This window comes from Barbus barbus (genome assembly GCF_936440315.1).
Source record: "Barbus barbus genome assembly, chromosome: 47".
Classification (NCBI taxonomy): Eukaryota; Metazoa; Chordata; class Actinopteri; order Cypriniformes; family Cyprinidae; genus Barbus; species Barbus barbus.
Window position 1 is genome coordinate 18,090,628 of NC_136725.1, and position 18,953 is coordinate 18,109,580.

Consider the following 18,953-nt stretch of genomic DNA (forward strand, 5'->3'; position numbering starts at 1 on the left):
AACCTGCCACAGCAGCCCCGCTGACATTTGAGCCAAGACTCACAAAACACAGTCCGTTTCACTGCCATTGCTTTAATTTCCCGTTTCCTTTATTGATAATGAAGACACGGTGTCGTCTGAACTGCCTGGAGGTTTGTGTGCAGTATTTACCATGGATGGGATTTCCTAAACAGGGGTTTGTGAAGACCTGGAGGTTTGTAAGGGAACTGCAGTGGGTTTGTGAGTTTATGAAGAGCTAAATAAATAGTATGTAACCCCGCACATAACAAGCAGACAAGAATATATTTATTTTGGTCATGAATTAAGAATTTGTTCCCTTGTTTTAGTCAATTCTGAACACGTACTAAATCATTCCCTCGTTTTATTAAATCATGGCCAAAAATTAAGAATTGTTCCCTTGTTTTAGTAAATTGTGGACATGCAATTTAGACACAATTAGTACTAATGTACTAACTAATGAGCACACAATGTACTACTTCCTTCCCTCATTTGAATGAATCTTGGCCAAAAATTACAAATTTGTTCCATTATTTAGTTAACCCATGGCGATCTGAATGATGCATATTAAAGAAGTGTTCATAAGCGCAGCTCTGCTCTACAGTTTATAGCGGTAAAGTTCATTGCACACAGGATCCGAAATTTTCACATGCATTTTTCCGTTTTTTTTCATATTCCTCAAAACGCAGAAAATCGAATCTGATCCGAATTTTGTTATGACGGATGAAAGTTTCGGAGGCAGTGTGTAAACGTGATTGATACAACGTGAGGTCGTATTTATTTTTTAACGTGCGGAAATTTCGGACTCGGACTAATGTGTGCAATGACATTAACCCTGGAAACACTACATCATTGCTCTTCATAGCGCCACCTGCTGGCAGAGAGGGAATTTGCATCACATTCAGCTCTGCTGTTTCGTTTGGATATGTTTTATATAGTTTCACAAAACTGACCAGACCATTCTGTTTTTGCTTAAAATTTTGAATTTTTATAGTCTAATTTAGATTAAAAACTGCTCATGCTGCATGTATGCTTCATCTTTGTTTGGATCATGACTAAAATGCAGTGGTTGCCTCTAATTTTAATTGGAAAGACCACAGACAAAGCCTTAGTTTGTTTATAAGAAAAAAAATATTTTATTTGTGTAACTTGCTTATTAGATTTTTTTTTTTTTTAATTTCAATTTAGTTTTGTTATATTTCAATTTTACAAAGAAACATGCAGAAATAGCCTAATAAAAGGACACCTTCTCATTTACTGTATAATGTCTTCAATCTCATTTTGTAAAAAAAAACAATTGTTAGAAAATCGAATCTTGAAATTAAAATCGAATCGTGAGTTGAGTGAATCGTTACATCCCTACAATAAACTATAAATTTGTTCTTTCTTTTTAGAAAAGCATGGCCATGTTGTTCTGAATCATTCCTTTGTTTTAGTTAACTCATGTTCACAAAATAAGAATTTGTTCCTTTGTTTTAGTAAATGGTGGATACAAGATTGTTCCCATAAATTAAATCAAAATGACTGAATGAAATAGTACAATGTGGCAACAAATTGTCGAGCACCTGTGGTCATGCACAAATGGACTATAATTTGAGCTGTTCAAAAGGTTGCTTGTTTGGCTGTGTGCATACACTAAAAATATGCTTCACAACTGAAGTATGTTTAGCTGACAGAAATTGGGTTCCCTACCAGATAGTTACACTTTCTGGTATAAATACCTCAAACATCTCTACCACAATAGCACTCAGGTAAAAGCATGCTGTTCCAGCCAGGTGTTGATAGGCACAGGGGCATTAGTCATGATAAGGTCAGGCTGTCAGTTCAAGACTACACTGTAATCTTCCCCGACTCGACCTTTAGACCATAGATTAGCTCCATTAGTTCTGCTGGAGTGACGTAGCAGTGAGCAAAACTGTCGGTGTGGTAATTCACCCGATCCCAGGCTGGAGTAGAAGTCCTCCTCTGGGCAGCGGCGCTTTACGGAGCTGAAGTAATTCACTGCGACTCGCCCTTCCTAAGTGGCAGGCCGGCAGGTGGGGACGTCAGACACGTCGCAACGCGAATCACATGCTACAATGGGCGTGTGTGGGTTCCCGAGGCAAAAACCTGCACCTGAGTTCATACGTATCCAGTTGGAATGCAGCCCAGCGTGATGAGTTGAGGCTGCACTGTGCCTTTCTGTTTTCCCCAGAGCCGCACAACATACAAAGCCATGTGCTAATGCAATATGAGGGCCGAGATGTCAGACGGTGAGTAATTGCGGACATAAAGGTGCTTTGAGAAATTGCTTGTCAAACAATTTGGTGTTTTATTAGGAGTAGGTGCCGTGCTATACAAGGGACGTCTACTGGAAAAGCACACGTTTCCACGGCTGCTTAGAGGTGAGGCGGTTCCTCAGAGCTTGTGGTCCCAGGTTCCCACAGTAATTAGCCGTGTTGGAGCTTGGTCTGCCCTGCCTGAGTGGGACCTGGGCCCAAACGCCGGCGCTAATGAAAATGGAGCGTTTTGCCTCTTATTATTTTTTTCCGTCGGATTGGCTTTACGGCAATGCTAAAACTGCAATTATCGCTTGTCATCACAGTGTGTGACAATTGCCAGCCTTTGCTCTGCCCTAAAAAGTAATTTGCGAGTGAAAGTCTGACAAACTCCTTTAGGATTCAAACACGTCCTCGTCTCACCTCCCCCTCTTCATAATTTAAGGACAATTATCAACTATGTAAAGAAAAAAATCAGCTTTTGAGGCAGCGTGTTAAATTCGTTTTCTGTGTGTGCGCTTACACGTGTGTGGATGTGTCCTTGTGGCTGCTTTAGAGTTCTGTGAGTGAATGTGGAGCTGGTGGTGAAGGGAGCAGAAACCCATGAAGCTCTTTGAGTGTCAGGCAGCAGGATTATTGCCCCGGGCAGCCCCGCAGGCCAGAGGGGGTGGCTGAATCAGGCAGGAGTGCAGGAGGCCTTGAGTTTACATTCATCTGTGCCCTTGTCGTACACAGGAGCAGTTGGAGCTCCATGAGATGCTACCGCAGCCAAATAAAACCACGGGCCTGGTTTCTAGCGTTTCTGGCAAGACTGTATAAACACACATGCTAAACCTCTCCGTAGAAAACAAAATGCTGTATGTGAATATAAAGATGAAATTAATGTCACAAAGACACAATCATTAACTCCTTGATCGGACGGAATGACTCATTTGCCTAGCGGCTTGCTTTGCGATTTGCATACATGAATGCTTCGCAAATTACCATAATGTTGCCGATTACAATTTGTAATTTAGACCCTGGTCTAGTTTTGCACTCTTTGATGTTCAGATGCACCTGTTTTGATCTTATTTGTCAGAAGAGCAGTTGAATTTGGAATTTAGCATAGTAGTTAAACTAACTCTCGTCAGAAGTTGGTTTCCAGTGAAGCCATAAATTGGGTACAAAGTAGGGCGTAAATTTCTACATTTATTAATGTATTTATTTAATGGTGAGTGGAAAGGTGGTTAATCTCTAGAGGTCAAATAAAATTCATATGCATAGTAGTGTAAGTAGTGTTTAATGCAAAATGTGGCACACATATAAAAATTACTTTTGTAATTATTGTATGATTTTATTTTTTAGACAGTAGAAGTCTAGAAATTCAAGATCTCTGTGGTGGGACGGGGGAAAGTGATATGTGTAAAGAAAATTAATTTAAAATGTACCACATTCATGGAAATTGCTTCTGTTCTATAGAACAGTGTTTGATATTCATACACTCTGGAGCGTTTCTCAGCATGATGGCATGACTGGGCTTTAGATTGGTCTTTAAGGCCTCTGTGTGAGTTTTCAAGAGAAGGGAATAAAGCAGCGTGACAGTATTGATGATCTTCACAACACAACTTAATCTGGTTCCCCACATAAGATCTCATCTCCCCTCTGAAACGACTTCAATACAGATTGTCAATCCTTAGTTAAAGCATTTTTATTTTTCTCGGGAGAATGTGTGTGCATTGTAGATTTTATCGATGGACTCTTTTTGAAGTCTTCCCGTACATAGACTCACATCAACTAATTTCACTATGTTAACGGACCTCTTGAGGCATATTTAATTCAACAATAATAACACAAAACCCTTTTCTAAACTGTATGGTTGCTGATTATTGTGAACTTTCAGTGAATATCAGTCTTCCTCCCAACAAGGCCACGATCAATCTGCGCCGGGCAAAAAGATCAAGCATCTTTGGCTTCATTATTCTTTGTGTCCTTTAGAGTCTCAAGGTTGTGCTATCGGGTTTGTAATCGCTTTGAAGTAAAGTTTAGTTAAGAAAGAAGCTTCTTTAGCAATCATACAAACACATTATGAAGATCAATAAATACTGTGCAGATTCATGTTTATTTCATTGGGAAAATCCAAGCCATGCAACACACAGAACAGCGATTTCTGCAGTTTTCAGGCCTAGGGAGATGAACTTCTCGAGTTTTTGAATTTTATGGCAGAAAGATTCAGACCATGTCCATCTTTTGAAGAGCGGAGAGGTCTGGGTGGAATTGGAGGCCCTCTGATTTCTCTTGGCTAACAGCTCGGTTTTGAATTTGTGAGTTTTGAAGACTCGGTTGAGAAATCAATCCAGAAATCAAAGTGATTCATGTTCCACTTCTGTCGTGCACAATATTTTTTGCTTAGACTGGCGAGGACCAGGCCAGCCAAACCTATTTTCTGATATGGGAGAGCTCTCGCTCCTCGAAAGCAAGTGCAATTTTTCACAGCATTTTCCAAAACTACTCCCAATCTTTCAAGACCTTCTTATCGGAACAAGTTGAAGTCTGATTTTTTATCTGAAGTCTGAAAGCTTTGTGAAAATGATGCTTTAGTATAATGCTTTCATGGTTTTTTAATGGTTTATTGATATTTTGCAGTACAGGATTAGAACAATGTGTAAATGTAAAGGCTTCTATATATATATATATATATATATATATAACACACACACACATACACACTGCCCTTCAAAAGTTTGGGATCAATCTTTTTTTTTTTTTTAAGAAGCCTCTTCAAATCTACAGAAAAACTGTTATATTGTCAAATATTATTACAGTTTAAAATAATGGTTTTCTATTTTAATATGCTTGAAAATATAATTTATTCCTGTGATCGATGTATTTTTGAGTTTTCAGAATCATTACTTTGGTCTTCAGCGTCACGTGATCCTTCCGAAATCATTCTAATATGCTGATTTGCTGCTCAAGAAACATTTATTTTTCTTATTTATATTAACATAAAAAATGTATCATGGTTTCCACAAATTCCACAAAATTTTTTTCAACGTGAATGTTAAGAACCATTATTAATTGAGCACCAACAATAGGCTAAATGATAATAATTGAGCATCAATCAGCATATTAGAATGGTTTCTGTAGGATCATGTGACACTGAAAACCGGAGTAATGGCTGCTGAAAATTCAGCTTTGCATCACAGAAATTAGATTTGAACCCTCTGGGGTCGAAGCCCGTGGTGGCGCGTTTTGTGGCAGATTTTCCTGATAACGCCGAAAAGAGCTTAAATTACTAAATTATATGAATTAATATATTTAAATAGAAAACAGTTCTTTTGAATTGTAATAATAATTTACGAAATTCCTGCTTCTGCTGTATTTTTGATCAAATAAATCCAGCCTTGGTGAGCACTTTTTTCAAAATCGTTAAAAAATCCTAATTATCCCCAAGTAATGAGCCATTTTAACAACACATATTTTTGTGGGCCGAGAAAAAAACCATTTGTAATATTTCTGTTGCATGCTACATTAATCTGCCACCCGTTTCTGTACCTGAAGTAGCTGCTCACTTCGCTCATCTCACATTGATCTAAGGCACGGGAATGTTCGAAGAATAACAATAAAGTAATCTTGTTTCCTTCGGCTTTTGACCAATTTCACCGTACCGTTGGAGGCTTATGACACGCAATTTCTAAACACCTCTGAAGCGCTGTGGTAAAGTAGTCCTTTGACAACAAGACAACAGAGCTGATTGCCTCTTGCACAAAGGGCTCCTCCATTTCTCCCTCTCTCTCTCTCTCTCTCTCTGTCTTTCTCTCTGGAGGTGGTAAGGATGCTGGAGGGCCGTTTTTTTAATGAGCTGTAGCATCAGCAGCACTCAGGCATAAATTGCTGACACTGTTTACTGCAGGCGTTTTGCTCCTCTCAGCTGACCCTTTAGCTTCCACAGCCACAGTTAAATAAAGCTGCTCCTGCTCTTCCACAGGTAAGATATTCAGACAGCACCTAAATCCACCTCATAAAGTCCAGATTAGTTCATGGATCTGATTCATCGAGGATGAGCATAAAAGACAAATGGAAATTTACTATGTTTTAAAGCTGACCATATTAACTTTCATAATAAATGTTCCTGGTCTTATTAAGTATATATGTATATATATTGTATGGTACTATATATACAAATTATTGTTAAAACATTTGGGGTCAGTAGGATTTTTTTTTCATATTTTTGAAAAAGGTTTCTTATGCTCACCAAAGCTGTATTTATTTTATGAAAAATACTTTAAAAATAATAACATTGTGAAATAAATACCACTTTTGGTTTCAAAAGGGCAGTAATACAATAAATCCAATCAATCTTACATGTTGATCTTGTAAATAACTTCCCTGTCATCTTGCTCTCGCTCTCATTCTCACTTGCTTTCTTTTCTCTGAGAGCGTTCAATGCCCTGCCTGCATGCTGTTTTTCTCTCCCTTTGTTGTGCTCAGAATTGACGTCGTCTTGGAGTGATATTGAAATCTGTGTCCAGGAAATGGAAGCGCAGGAATCCAATAACAAAATTCATTTGTCTAGATTTGACTTGGGGTGCATTGCCCACTGCGAGGGGATACGCCAAACCTCTGAATGTAATGATTAGATTCATTTATCTATTTGTGGCTCTCATTAGAGGTGTCCATGGATCCTAGAGACCCTGCTGTGGATATTGGTCTGCTTTCATGAAACACAACTGCTGGGTCTCATAAACAAAAGATGCCGTGATGCCTTGGATGGAGATTGTGAGGTGTATTTATCGTTTTGCATCTGTTTGTCCAATGAAGATGATTTTCAGAATGTGCATAAAACGTCTTCAGATTCGGCCAGCCAAAAGTCCAGTTACGTTAAGGTCATGCATTACAAAAGCACTGAATCGCTTGCATTCGTTCAAAGTGCAAAGTTACTTGACATTCAGTACAGTAAAAGTGAATGAGACAGATGTGGCAGAGCTCTGTCAAAATATCACCATAAAATGAGTCAATACGAGCTCTCATATCTCTTTTGTACTTGCTCATACTTGATCGGTCTTCATGCGCCATATTCAGATAAACACAAATGAGGTTTGACAGCTTGTGGTTGAGGGAAATAAGTTGTGAATGATGACTTTTGATGAAATTTCTGTCTGTTCCTCATATGGCTTTAGAAGACTTTTGTCATTTCTGGAGCTTGGAAAATTCTGCCTAATATCTCCATTTTGTGTTTATTGGTAGAAAGATCAGAGGGGTCAAGAATGCCTTGATGAGTACTGTATAAGACTTTCAAAAGTTCTCATCTATTGGAATACAACAATCAGACTGGTTTCACTCACAAACTACATTGAGTAGTGTATGTCAAAACCTTCAACAAATGACAAAATGAAGCACAAATGCTAAAAATAATAGCAATTATTTTGCTTTTCATGTATAAGTGCCATTACACTACATGCAGTTCAAAGTTTTGGTTGATGTTTTTGAAAGAAGTCACCTGGGCTACATTTATGTGGTCAAAAATACAGTAAAAATAGCAATGTTTGTATTTAATATATTTAAAATGTTATTTATTTCTGTGACGCAAAGCTGAATTTTCAGCATCAGTACTCCAAGCTTCATTGTCACAAGATCCTTCAGAAATCATTCTGATATGCTGATTTGCTGTTCAAGAAACGCTTATAATAATCTGTTGAAAACAGTTGTGCTGCTTAATATTTTTGTGCAAGCCATAATATTTTTTGGGGGATTCTTTGATGAATAGAAAGTTCTGCGGATGAGGATTAGGACTAAGCAATAATAAAAATAATAAAAATATTCTGTAATTTTAATGTAATTAGAAAGGTATTACATGTATTTAAGCTGTGTACTGGTGGGTTAAGTAAGGGATAATCAAAGAAAAATTAAATTAAATTAAAAAATTAAATTAAATTAAATTAAAAAAAATAAAGGATTTTAATGCACGATGCAGAGGCAAAGACGTGGAGGCCTGCGTGAAGTGCATTTAAAATCCTCTCGCTCTCTCTCTCTCTGTCTCTCTCTGTCTCTCTCTCTCTCTCCATGTGTGTGTGCGAGCGAGTGATGCGTGTTGGTTAGTGTGCATCAATTAAAGCAGCGCATTAATATGGAACGGGGTGGTGATGGCGCAGTGGATAAGACACATGCCTTTGGTGTGAGAGACCCGGGTTCGAATCCACTGTGAGACACCAATGTGTCCCTGAGCAAGACACTTAACCCCTAGTTGCTCCAGAGGCGTGCGACCTCTGACATATATAGCAATTGTAAGTCGCTTTGGATAAAAGCGTCAGCTAAATGAATAAATGTAAATGTAACGGTGATTAAACTGACTTGGAACTACCTGTGCATTAAACGGTTTTACTGCATACCTGCCAGCCAATCAGAATCCAATATTCAGACAGACCATGGAATAAATCAAACTAAGGTGCAGCTGGAGAAGGTGTACAGTATAGTTACACATGAAGTACACTTAAGTACAGTCTTGATGCACTTTATTTTAAGTAGCTTATGTCTATGAACTTACATTTACAATTATGTTGTATAAAGTCTGCAACATATATGTACCAATCTTTTGGTTACAGAAGTAGCTGTGTAACAGACTCGGTCTGATACATGTGTGTAACAGTAGCTGCCTATTACATCTACATAATTACAAACTGTAAGTACAGGCTGTTCCATAACTTAGTTACATGGTAAGTACATTTTGTTTCATGTAAGTACAACGGCTACTACTAGGTACCTAATTAGGTAATTACTCTGTATTATGGACACCTTAAAATAAAGTGTTACCCTTTGTTTATTATTATTGTTTGGCCCTAATCCTCTTCCATAAAGTTAAAAGAAACAGCCTTTTTTTTTTTTTACAATATAAATGTCTTTACTTTCACTTTTGATCAATTTAATGCATCCAAGTATTAAAAATAAATAAATAAATGACTCACCCCAAACTTACATCACCTTATAACCAAATTCACATTTCATTAAGAATGTTTTTCATGAAATACTATTCTATCCACTTTTATTTTAAAGCTCTATGTGTGACAATAACTGTCTCGGCTGTGTCTATTTTTATTACAAAAGAAGTAAGTTTTAATGCTAAGCTTTGATGTTTTTCGTCTTTAACAGAACTAAGATCAAGTGTGAGAATTAGTGTTATCTTTAAAAACAAAATTAGACGGCAGTGTACAGAGAGAAAAAATACACTTGGCATCTCAGCACCGTCCCGCAGAAATCCTGCCACATCAGTGGAAGGCCAAGCTCTATTTATGAAAGATGCACCTCGCAGAGCTGCACTTTATTGAATTTAAGACAAAAATCGACCAAAGTGGTCTCGAGAGATGCGCAAGGCTTCTCTGTTTCTCTGATGTGTCAACTGTTTTCACATTAAAAAACCAAAAAAGGTGAGGGAAAGTGACTGTTGAAAGGACGAGATGTTTATTTCTCTGAGAATCTTCTGTGAATATATTCTCAGAGAAATACATACTCGCTTTCTATTGACGCTCTTATCCGCTTCCCCCGAACGGCAAAAAATAACTCGGTCTGTCTCGCTCTGCACTTTAATGAGAAAGGTAACACGCACTTTTCACCTCCCGTACTGAAGACTGCTTACCTTCAGGGCACTTTTTCATTTGCACCTCATTCTATTAGACTTCAAGGTGAACAGCCGTCTGCGAGCGGCCGTTCCGGAGCACCACCAAGCATGTCATCCAGCGCTGGTGCGGTTCGTCGTCGGGAAAGTTATTTTGCCTGCTAAGCTGAGTTTCTGTGAGTGAGAGCAGAGTTTGAGGAGCTTCGAGCTGATTTATGGTGCAGATGCTGCAGTCTTGTGGATCTCAGCAGTGTCATGTTCAGCTTTTCTAACTGTGAGGTACCTACTCGTACTTCTGTGTGTCACTGCACTTTATTAAGGATTCCAGTGACATAAAGTTGAAATTTATAGATTTATTCTTCAAAGTGAGTTTTGGGAGTTGGAGTAGATTTACTAGTGCCATAATAATGATCCTCAAGTAAAAGGCTGTTTTTTTGTACATCCTGTGGCAGGGGCAGCCAGCTCTGACAAATTGTATTTGATGATTTATAGTTGTGACCTCCCTCGTTCATTCCTTCTCTCTCTCTCTTGTGTTTTAGGAAGCTCTGTTGTGTTTATCCAGCAGCCTCATGACCTGGTGGTGGTGGCCGGGCAGCCTGTGACCCTGCCATGCACCATTACTGGATATCATGGCATGGTGCTGTGGGTCAAAGACGGTCTCGCTCTGGGGGTCAACCGAGACATGTCAGGTAAGAGCTTTTGCTGCATGTTTCGTATTCGAACCTGTGGTGAAATAACTTGGCCTCTGTTCATCAGTTGCTTGCATATACGCTTGATCACATTTGCAAAGTTGGTTGATTACATAATTGCAGTTGAGTTATAATTTAATTGAATAATTGCAATTTATATATACAAAGTATAGAAAAGTACAATCGATGTAAAAAACAGTTACAAATATTGTCTCTTCTTATGCTCTCTGATTGAAGAACAAAATGTTGATCTTCAAAGTTTCCAAGAGATGGCTTGAATAATTTAGAGCTTGATATAAAAACAATGTCGGAAATGGAGCAAGATAGAAAACTCTGTTGAACTTTTAATAAAAAATTTGCACTACCATTCAAAAGCTTTTTTCTTTTTCTTTTGTTTTTTTGAAAGAAGTCTCTTATATTCTCACCAAGACTGCATCAGAATTTTTTTTAGTTAACTAACACTAAAACCATAAAAATCAAAAACTAATAAAGATAACAAAAACACAGCTAATTTACTAAAACTTAAAAATTAAAAATAATAAAAACTAATTCAAAATATTAATAAAAACTATAATAGTTTTTTAGTTATACTAAAATAACATTGGCCTGCATTTACAGTATGTGATCAAAAATGCAGTGAAAAAGGTAATATGGTGAAATAACAGTTTTCTATTTTCATTTATTTAAAAATGTTATTTATTCCTATGATGGCAAAGCCGAATTTTCAGTAGCCATTACTTCAGTTTTCAGTGTCATATGAACCTTCAGAAATCATTCTAATCTGCTGATTTGTTGCTCAAGAAGCATTTCTTTTTATGATCAATTTTTAGTAGAGTAGTAGTTTGCCGCTCTCAATCTTGGGTATGTTTTATGGCCAATGCTGTACATTTCAAACTGGTTGCTGCTGTGTTTTTTTTTTTTTTGTGTGTGTGTTTTGTGTTTTGTCTTCCCATATAAAATCATATAAAAACTCCTTTTTAAATTATCAGTGTGACTCAAAAGCCACACGCACAGAAGAATTGACCTTTTATTTGACTGGAACAACTACGAGGTTGGAAGGGAAACACAAAAGTCAGTGGGTCATGCTGGGTACACACCACGAGTGTCAGTCCTCTGTCGTGTGTTTCATGTGTTCCTGCCTCTTGTGTCCATATTTGGTTTGTTTCCTGTCCTTGTCTGATGTGATTATTAGTTAATTCTTGTCCAGCCGTGTTTGTCTAATTGTCTATGATTATCCCTTGTATATTAGTCCTGTCTGTTCAGTTGGATTTGGTCTGGTATACTCGTTACTCCCCGGTGTTCCTGTCTGTGTCTTGCCCTGCCTTGATGTCATTAGTAAAGACTATTAGTTGAAGTTATATCCTCGTCTGCGTGTTCCTGTTTCCTCCTAGTGTGTGCACCGTGACAACGAGATAATCGGGCTGATTTTGGGCCGATTTCTCCCCTTCCGACAATCCTAGGTAATGTCCCGATTATCTTGGTGGGAAGAACGTCGTAAATATTCAACATGTCGAAATCAGAAATCCTGATGTGTGGGGGTAACCCCGAGGACAAACGCGCAGATAATAATAATAGTAATAATAATCTGCAGATTATTATGTCAAACGAAACAATATGCAATCAGAAAGGAGCTGAAAGAAGACGGAAGCATAACAAACAGTCATGGTGCAGCACAAAAGCATTTGGACAGCAGAGATGGAGAATCAGCTTGTCGATTTGTGACAACAGCAGGAGTGTTTATACAACGTGTCCTGTAAAACATATTTATCCTCAAGTCTCGAGAGATTTTGCGAAGTTTCCCGTGTTCACAGTCGGGACTCTTGGTTGAAAATCAGTTTTTGTGTGGTGTGTTGTCTTTGTCACATCGCGGCACACCACACACTATTGGAGCAAAATGGTTAAATCTAGGATATTTTGTCCTCCTGTTTGTGGTCTCTCACATTTTGAAGATCGCTTAAGATTTTAAAAATCTTTTAGTGTGTACCCAGCATTACACAGTACTATTCTTGAGTGTGTAAAATATTTATACAGTTGTAGGGGTAACACATTTTATAATATTAATATTAATATAGTTTAATTTAGCTCAAAGGGAATCATTTATGATTTTATAGGGATTTGAACAGAATCAGTGTTACGGCGATTCACTGAACGAGCCGTATGACAAACTCTGCACTGGATATTAAAATCCAAAATATAGTGAAAACACTATTAAATAGCACAGTAACGAAATCGACAGATTAAGGCATTAACTTGTGAGCAGAAAACACAAGATACTTCTCTTTTAAAATATAAATCAGATTTTATTTATATAAACCTAAGACATAAACTAATCTAACACATGAACACAAGCATTCACACATTCACACGTTGCAGAAAGAGAGAGAGTGAGGAAAGGATGAGTTTAAGAGAATGGAAATGTGAAATCCCAAGTTTACAGCAATATGTGCTATTGCATAGACCTGAACAACCATCAATCACTTATTTAACCCTCGCTTTGAGTTTCTCAATGAGGCTAAAATTTACATTAAAGTCACCAATTCAGAACTTGGAGGCGTTGCTTGCTTGCCTGTGTTACGGGGTTTCCTTTGTGTCGTCGTTGCAGACAGGGGGTTCCCCGAAGTGTCTGATTGGCTGGAAGTTCAGTAGTCTTTGAAGTGATGTCTCTTGGGCGTGGAGTTGAAGTTTGGTTGACTTGACGTTTGAGTGCAGTCGGAACTGGACTTTGTAGCAAACATACATTAGAAAACGAAACTCCACGGAAAGAAAAGAAACTAACGTAAAATAATAAAATAAAATGATGTAACGAGACTAAGTTGTTTTCTTTCTCATTATGGCACATGAGGCCAGAGCATGCTCAAAGGGCAGCACGCGGTGAGAGGGACAAGGGTACGAAGAGTGATGTAACAGAGAGAGGGAATTTTACGATGTCCTGAGGTTTTAAACTCAGCTTCTGGACCGTCCCATCTGGACGTCTTGACCAATTAGATACTGTCCTTGCTTAGCTAGGGTGTGTTCTTCACATCCTAAATCAGCTTGTTATCAGTCACATGGTCCGAATTTTACAGGCTTTGGCAAAGTATACCTTTTTGAACATGATTTCATAATAAGACTATGATGCATTTGACAAAGAATTGATTGGAAGAAACATTCACATCACGGATTTTCAAGCTCATACATACTAAATATGCAATATTTATCTTTAAGGCTCGAGCTATTCAATACTTATTAAAAAGACATACATATTATTTGATTAAAACATGATATGTGGGTACAACATAAAAATGTCCTTTTAGGATGATTTTATGTGCATATGGAGAAGAAAGTTTTTGTATAGTTCTAAGGAGAACGAATGCATGTTCTTTAGAGAAGGAATGTTGGCTTGGACGGTCTTTTATGTGTGGAGACACGCCCGAAAGAGTCTGTAGCTAATGATTTTCTATCACAGGTTTACTTGATTACTTGCAACAAATTTGACAGTCTCCTTCTTGAATTGGAATTATCAATAAGTGTTCGTTTGTCTCAAGGTTGTAAGCTGTTTGATGACAGAGGCTTGCTAGTTGGGATTTGCTTGCTCCAAACTAGATTTATGACGTCCTGTTCCTTAAGGCCTCTCTGCATTCCAGCTCCTCAGGTTTCAGTGTTCTGATGCATCTTAAAATGGTCTGATTCAGTCTCTGATATCCTACACAGTGAACCCAGCGAACATGAAATTATCAAAATGTATACATACTAAATTTTTGTATTCAAAAATTAGCGTATGACCAAGTTAATTTCTACCATGAGTTACAGTCAGACTGAAACCAAAGTGAAGACATTTGCTGCTCTGCGTGTCTCTGCCAGATCTGTTCGTATCATTACGGAGACGCTGAATGCCTTAGACATTTCTTTGTCTCGTCTTTTCTCCAGTAAGACACTATAATACAAGGACAACAGCCCATTCTGTCAGTTTGTGAATGCTTCCCCTGACATTTTCTTACCTAGCAGCCTTGCTGCTTTTTTCCACCACTAACTTTTCCTGATTGTTGTGAAGGTTTTTCTGTTTGTTTCAGAAAGTGCCTGTCAAAAGTACTGTCAGACTGAGCAAAGCAAAGCAACAATCGAGAATTAATTACATTTCTATCATTAATTAAGGCAAGCACTTCATCATCCACAGAACCCCAGAGAGACGTGCCGCAAGTGCAGCTGTTTTACATTCACACAACGAGGTTTACAAATTCATTTCTGGTAATGGATTGAAATGTTTTCAGAAAACTTCTCACTTATGCAAGGACAACCTTTAGATTTAGGTTTGCAAAATCAGTTTTGTAAATCACAAACAAATCAGATATGATTACCAGACTCACTTTCTTCCCTACGCCACATTTACTGACTTGTTTTATTTGCAATGTCAGATTAAAAGGCAAAATGAAAAACAAACTTTGGTCTCATTCAAATTCACTGCACATTCATCCCTTACGTTTCAATTTGCTGAATGTTGCTTCAGCTTACTGGAAGTTGAACTTTTTAGCCCTTTGAAATATTTATTGTGTAACGAAGCATAATTCGTTCAATTTATTTCCATATCTAACTTAAAGTACAGTGATCAGATCCTGTTTAGCTAACGTTACACATAATTGCTGGATCAAGAGGTCATTATCGCTAACAATAGTTGCTGATTGCGTTCACGTACGCACTTCAAGGAACAAGCAATTAATATCTGAAGATTGAGCCTTTAGCTGAGGCCTCATTTAGTTCTCTCGTGAAGTGTGATTCTAAACTATATACCAAGAAAGGATTTTCATTTTGGGCGACGGTTTCTCCAGAAGTTAGTCATTTTTAGCCGTGGCCCCAGGCAGCGTTTAGTCATGGACGACGCTCTTTAATTGAGCCTCTCAGGGCTTGAATTTCCTTTCCACTGCGTCTTTCTTTCTCTGAGCATTTATAAGTGTCCAGGGACTCCTGGATATCATTGTACCATAGTATAATCGAGTACAGAGCTGTGATACTTAACCGACACTGGCAACCAGACAAAGTCTCGCTTCAAAGAGGATGTGAAACGTCACTTGCTAAAGTGTAAAATGAAGTAGAGCGCTGACAGAAATGGATATCAGCATGTTCAAAGCAGCTCTGAGCCTACCGATTGTTTTAAACGTGAACAATTTGTATATTTTTATAAAAATCCATCTTATGTTTTATCACCTGCAGTTTCACACCGATGAAATGACACATCCTGCGATCAATATGACATGGATATCTATATCTTTTCAGGGCTCGTGTCCTCAAAGCTTGAGAAGTTACAGATTATGTGTCAGCGAGGCTGAAGCTAACATAACGCTTGATTAGGATGCCCGTCCGTGTATCTCTCCCCCTTCAGCTTTCACATTCGCTCGCTCCGAGCTTTGATCTGCCTCATTTCAGCCAAGTTTCAAGCGTGCTTCCATCCATTGGAGTGTCAGTGAGATGCCTACAGTGTGATAAATTCATGTCCCAGCTCTCTATCGCAGCTGCTATTGATCCAACATGAAGCCGAATCCATTTCATGGGATTCATTACCTTTAATAGGGTCATTTCACATTGTTTCTTCTAATTGACAGCCATTGTCTGAAACCGTCCAGTCAAGCATATTGGGGAATTCATCAGGGCTTTATTGAGGCGCCTGTATGCCTCAATAATCCCTAATGAAAACAGCTCTTAAATAAAAGGCAAAAGAAGATCCAGTGGCAGGAAACCTGAAGGTAGTAATGACACTATTGATTCCTAATACAGGGCTTATTACCAGATAGCAGAGGACAGCCAAACACTCTTTAATATAAAGGATAACCAGGGTTCCAGAGACATGCCATGATAACTGTTTAAAAGATCATGTTCAGATTTAAACATGCTTTGGGCTGCGATCTGTTTTCTGATATGAGCAGATTAACTAAAAATGAGACATCTGTCTTGAGTAGAGCATCATGTAGCAATTTTGTTGTTCCAATTTTTTAAAGCTACAGAGGCTCCATTCATCATTTATAGAAGATGCCATATTCAGCTCTTTTGTAGTGATTTATTGCTCCTCGAAGGCCACTTTTTTTATTTAATTTCAGCAATTTTATTATAATATATACATAATTATATATAATGTATGATATATACAGTGCCCTCCATAAGTTTTGGAACAGTAAAGACAAAATTGCTCTGTTTGTTGTGGAGTCAAGACATTTGCAAATATGATTAAAAGATGAATATGAGACAAAACTACAGAATGTTACATTTTATTATTAGCCGTTTCAACACATACATGTTTTACCAAATAAAAAGAACAGCACTTTTAGAGTTCATCCCACTCATTGATGTGAGCATAAGTATTGTGACAGTTGAACATAAGGCAGATATAAAAGATTAAAAGCTATTATTTAATTGCAGATCCCTTGCGCACAATCACAGCAGTGAGTCTGTGACCCATAGACATCACCAGACTCTTGGTCTCATCCTTTGAAATGAATGCCTTCAATGCAGCCAATTCCAATTGTTGCTTGTTTTGGGGAGTTTCTGTACAATCAGATTTAATTATGGAGATTGACTTGGGCAATCTAAGACTTTTCATTTCTTTGCCCTTATAAATTCCTCGACTGAACTGGCAGGGTTTTGGATCATTATCCTGATGCAATATGAAGCACTTCCCAATGAATCTGGTGGCATTTTCTTGAATATTGGTAGGCAAGATGGTTTTGTACCCTTCCAAATTCATTCTGCTACTGTCATCATACATTGTCATCAGTAAAGTTGAGAGGGCCTGTTCCAGAGGCAGCCATGCATGCCCACGCCATGAAACCACCTCCACCATGCTTTACAGATGAGGCTGTTGCAGTTCCCTTTTTTTCTCCACATTTTTGCTTTCCTATCACTTAGATAAAGGTTCATCTTTGTCTCATCGGTCCAGAAACACAGCTCCAAAACTCTTCTGGCTCACCTTTGTGCTTTTTTTGCAAACTCTAATCTTGTTTTGGTGCTGGTAAGAGGTTTGCATCTTGCTGTGTAGCATCTGTAATTCTGTGTCAAAGTCTCCTGAGGACAGTAGATTGTCAGAGCATCACCCCAGCTTTCTGGAAGTTGGTGATTTTACAGACACATCTTTTAGGGTTCATTTTCACAGCTTTTATGATTTGTCTGTCATCAACTACTGTTGTTTTCTCAGCCGATCAGGTAGTTGTTGGTTGCTGGTGTCGCTGGTGGTGTCCAAACTCTTGATTTCTCCATGCTCTTTGTTTTTGCTATAGCTCTAACTATAGCAAAAGCTCTAACTATAGCAAAAGGAAGTCGTGGCCTAATGGTTAGAGAGTCGGACTCGTAATCGAAAGGTTGCAGGTTCGAGTCCCCGGCCGGCAGGGATTGTAGGTGGGGGGAGTGAATGTCCAGCGCTCTCTCCACCCTCAATACCACGACTGAGGTGCCCTTGAGCAAGGCACCGAACCCCCAACTGCTCCCCGGGCGCCGCAGCATAAATGGCTGCCCACTGCTCCGGGTGTGTGTTCACGGTGTGTGTGTGTGTGTGTGTGTGTGTGTTTGTTCACTACTCACTGTGTGTGTGCACTTGGATGGGTTAAACGCAGAGCACCAATTTCGAGTATGGGTCACCATACTTGACAATACGTCACGACTTGACTTGAAAAACTGACTTCCTCTTTTCTTTTAGCATCCAAATTACTTACTTACTTCATCTTGGTTTGTGTGTGTCATCATCGATTGCAGGATTCAGAATACAGAAGTAATGGATATAACTGATACGACACATTCCCTGCTTTTAATATCTGAAGAATTAATGCATCAGGACACAGCTGATCACTTAGAAAGACCTGTGAGGCAACTGTTCCAATACTTATGCTCACATCAGATGAAACTCTAAAAGTGCTGAACTTCTTAGCTGGTAAAACATCTATGTGTTGAATTACCCAATAATAAAATGTGACATTCTGTAGTTTTGTCTCATATTCATCTTTTAATCATATTTGTAAATCTCTTGACTCCACAGCCAACAGAGCAATTTTGTTTTTACTGTTTGGGGTCAGAACAATTTTTATTTTATTTTTTAATGCCAGTTATGCTTATGAAGGCTGCATTTATTTTATCAAAAATAAAGTATTATTGTGAAATTTTATTACAATTACAATTTAAAATAACTTTTTATTTTCTGGTTTAGTAAATTTCAAAATGTAATTTGTTCCTGTGATGCAAACTGAATTTTCAGCATCATTAATCCAGTCATCAGAGTCAGATGATCCTTTAAAAATCTGCTTAGAAATTTGCTGCTCAAGAAACATTTCTTATGATTATCAATGTTGAAAACAATTGTGCTAATATTTTTGTGGAAACTGTAATAGATTTTTTTATTTCTTTTTTTTTTTTGATGAATAGAAAGTTCAAAAGAAGAGAATTTATTTGGAATATAAATTCTTGATCTTTTTT

General features: G+C 38.0%; 1 protein-coding gene across 1 annotated transcript in view; it reads left to right on the forward strand.

Annotated features, from left to right (window-relative positions):
- The window catches only part of kirrel3a (kirre like nephrin family adhesion molecule 3a), a 128,914-nt gene that overhangs the window by 64,905 nt on the left and 45,056 nt on the right, over positions 1-18,953 (forward strand). Inside the window, exon 2 of the mRNA XM_079410134.1 lies at positions 10,380-10,529. Within this exon, the coding sequence (XP_079266260.1) occupies positions 10,380-10,529 (150 nt within the window). The remainder of the gene's footprint in view (positions 1-10,379; positions 10,530-18,953) is intronic.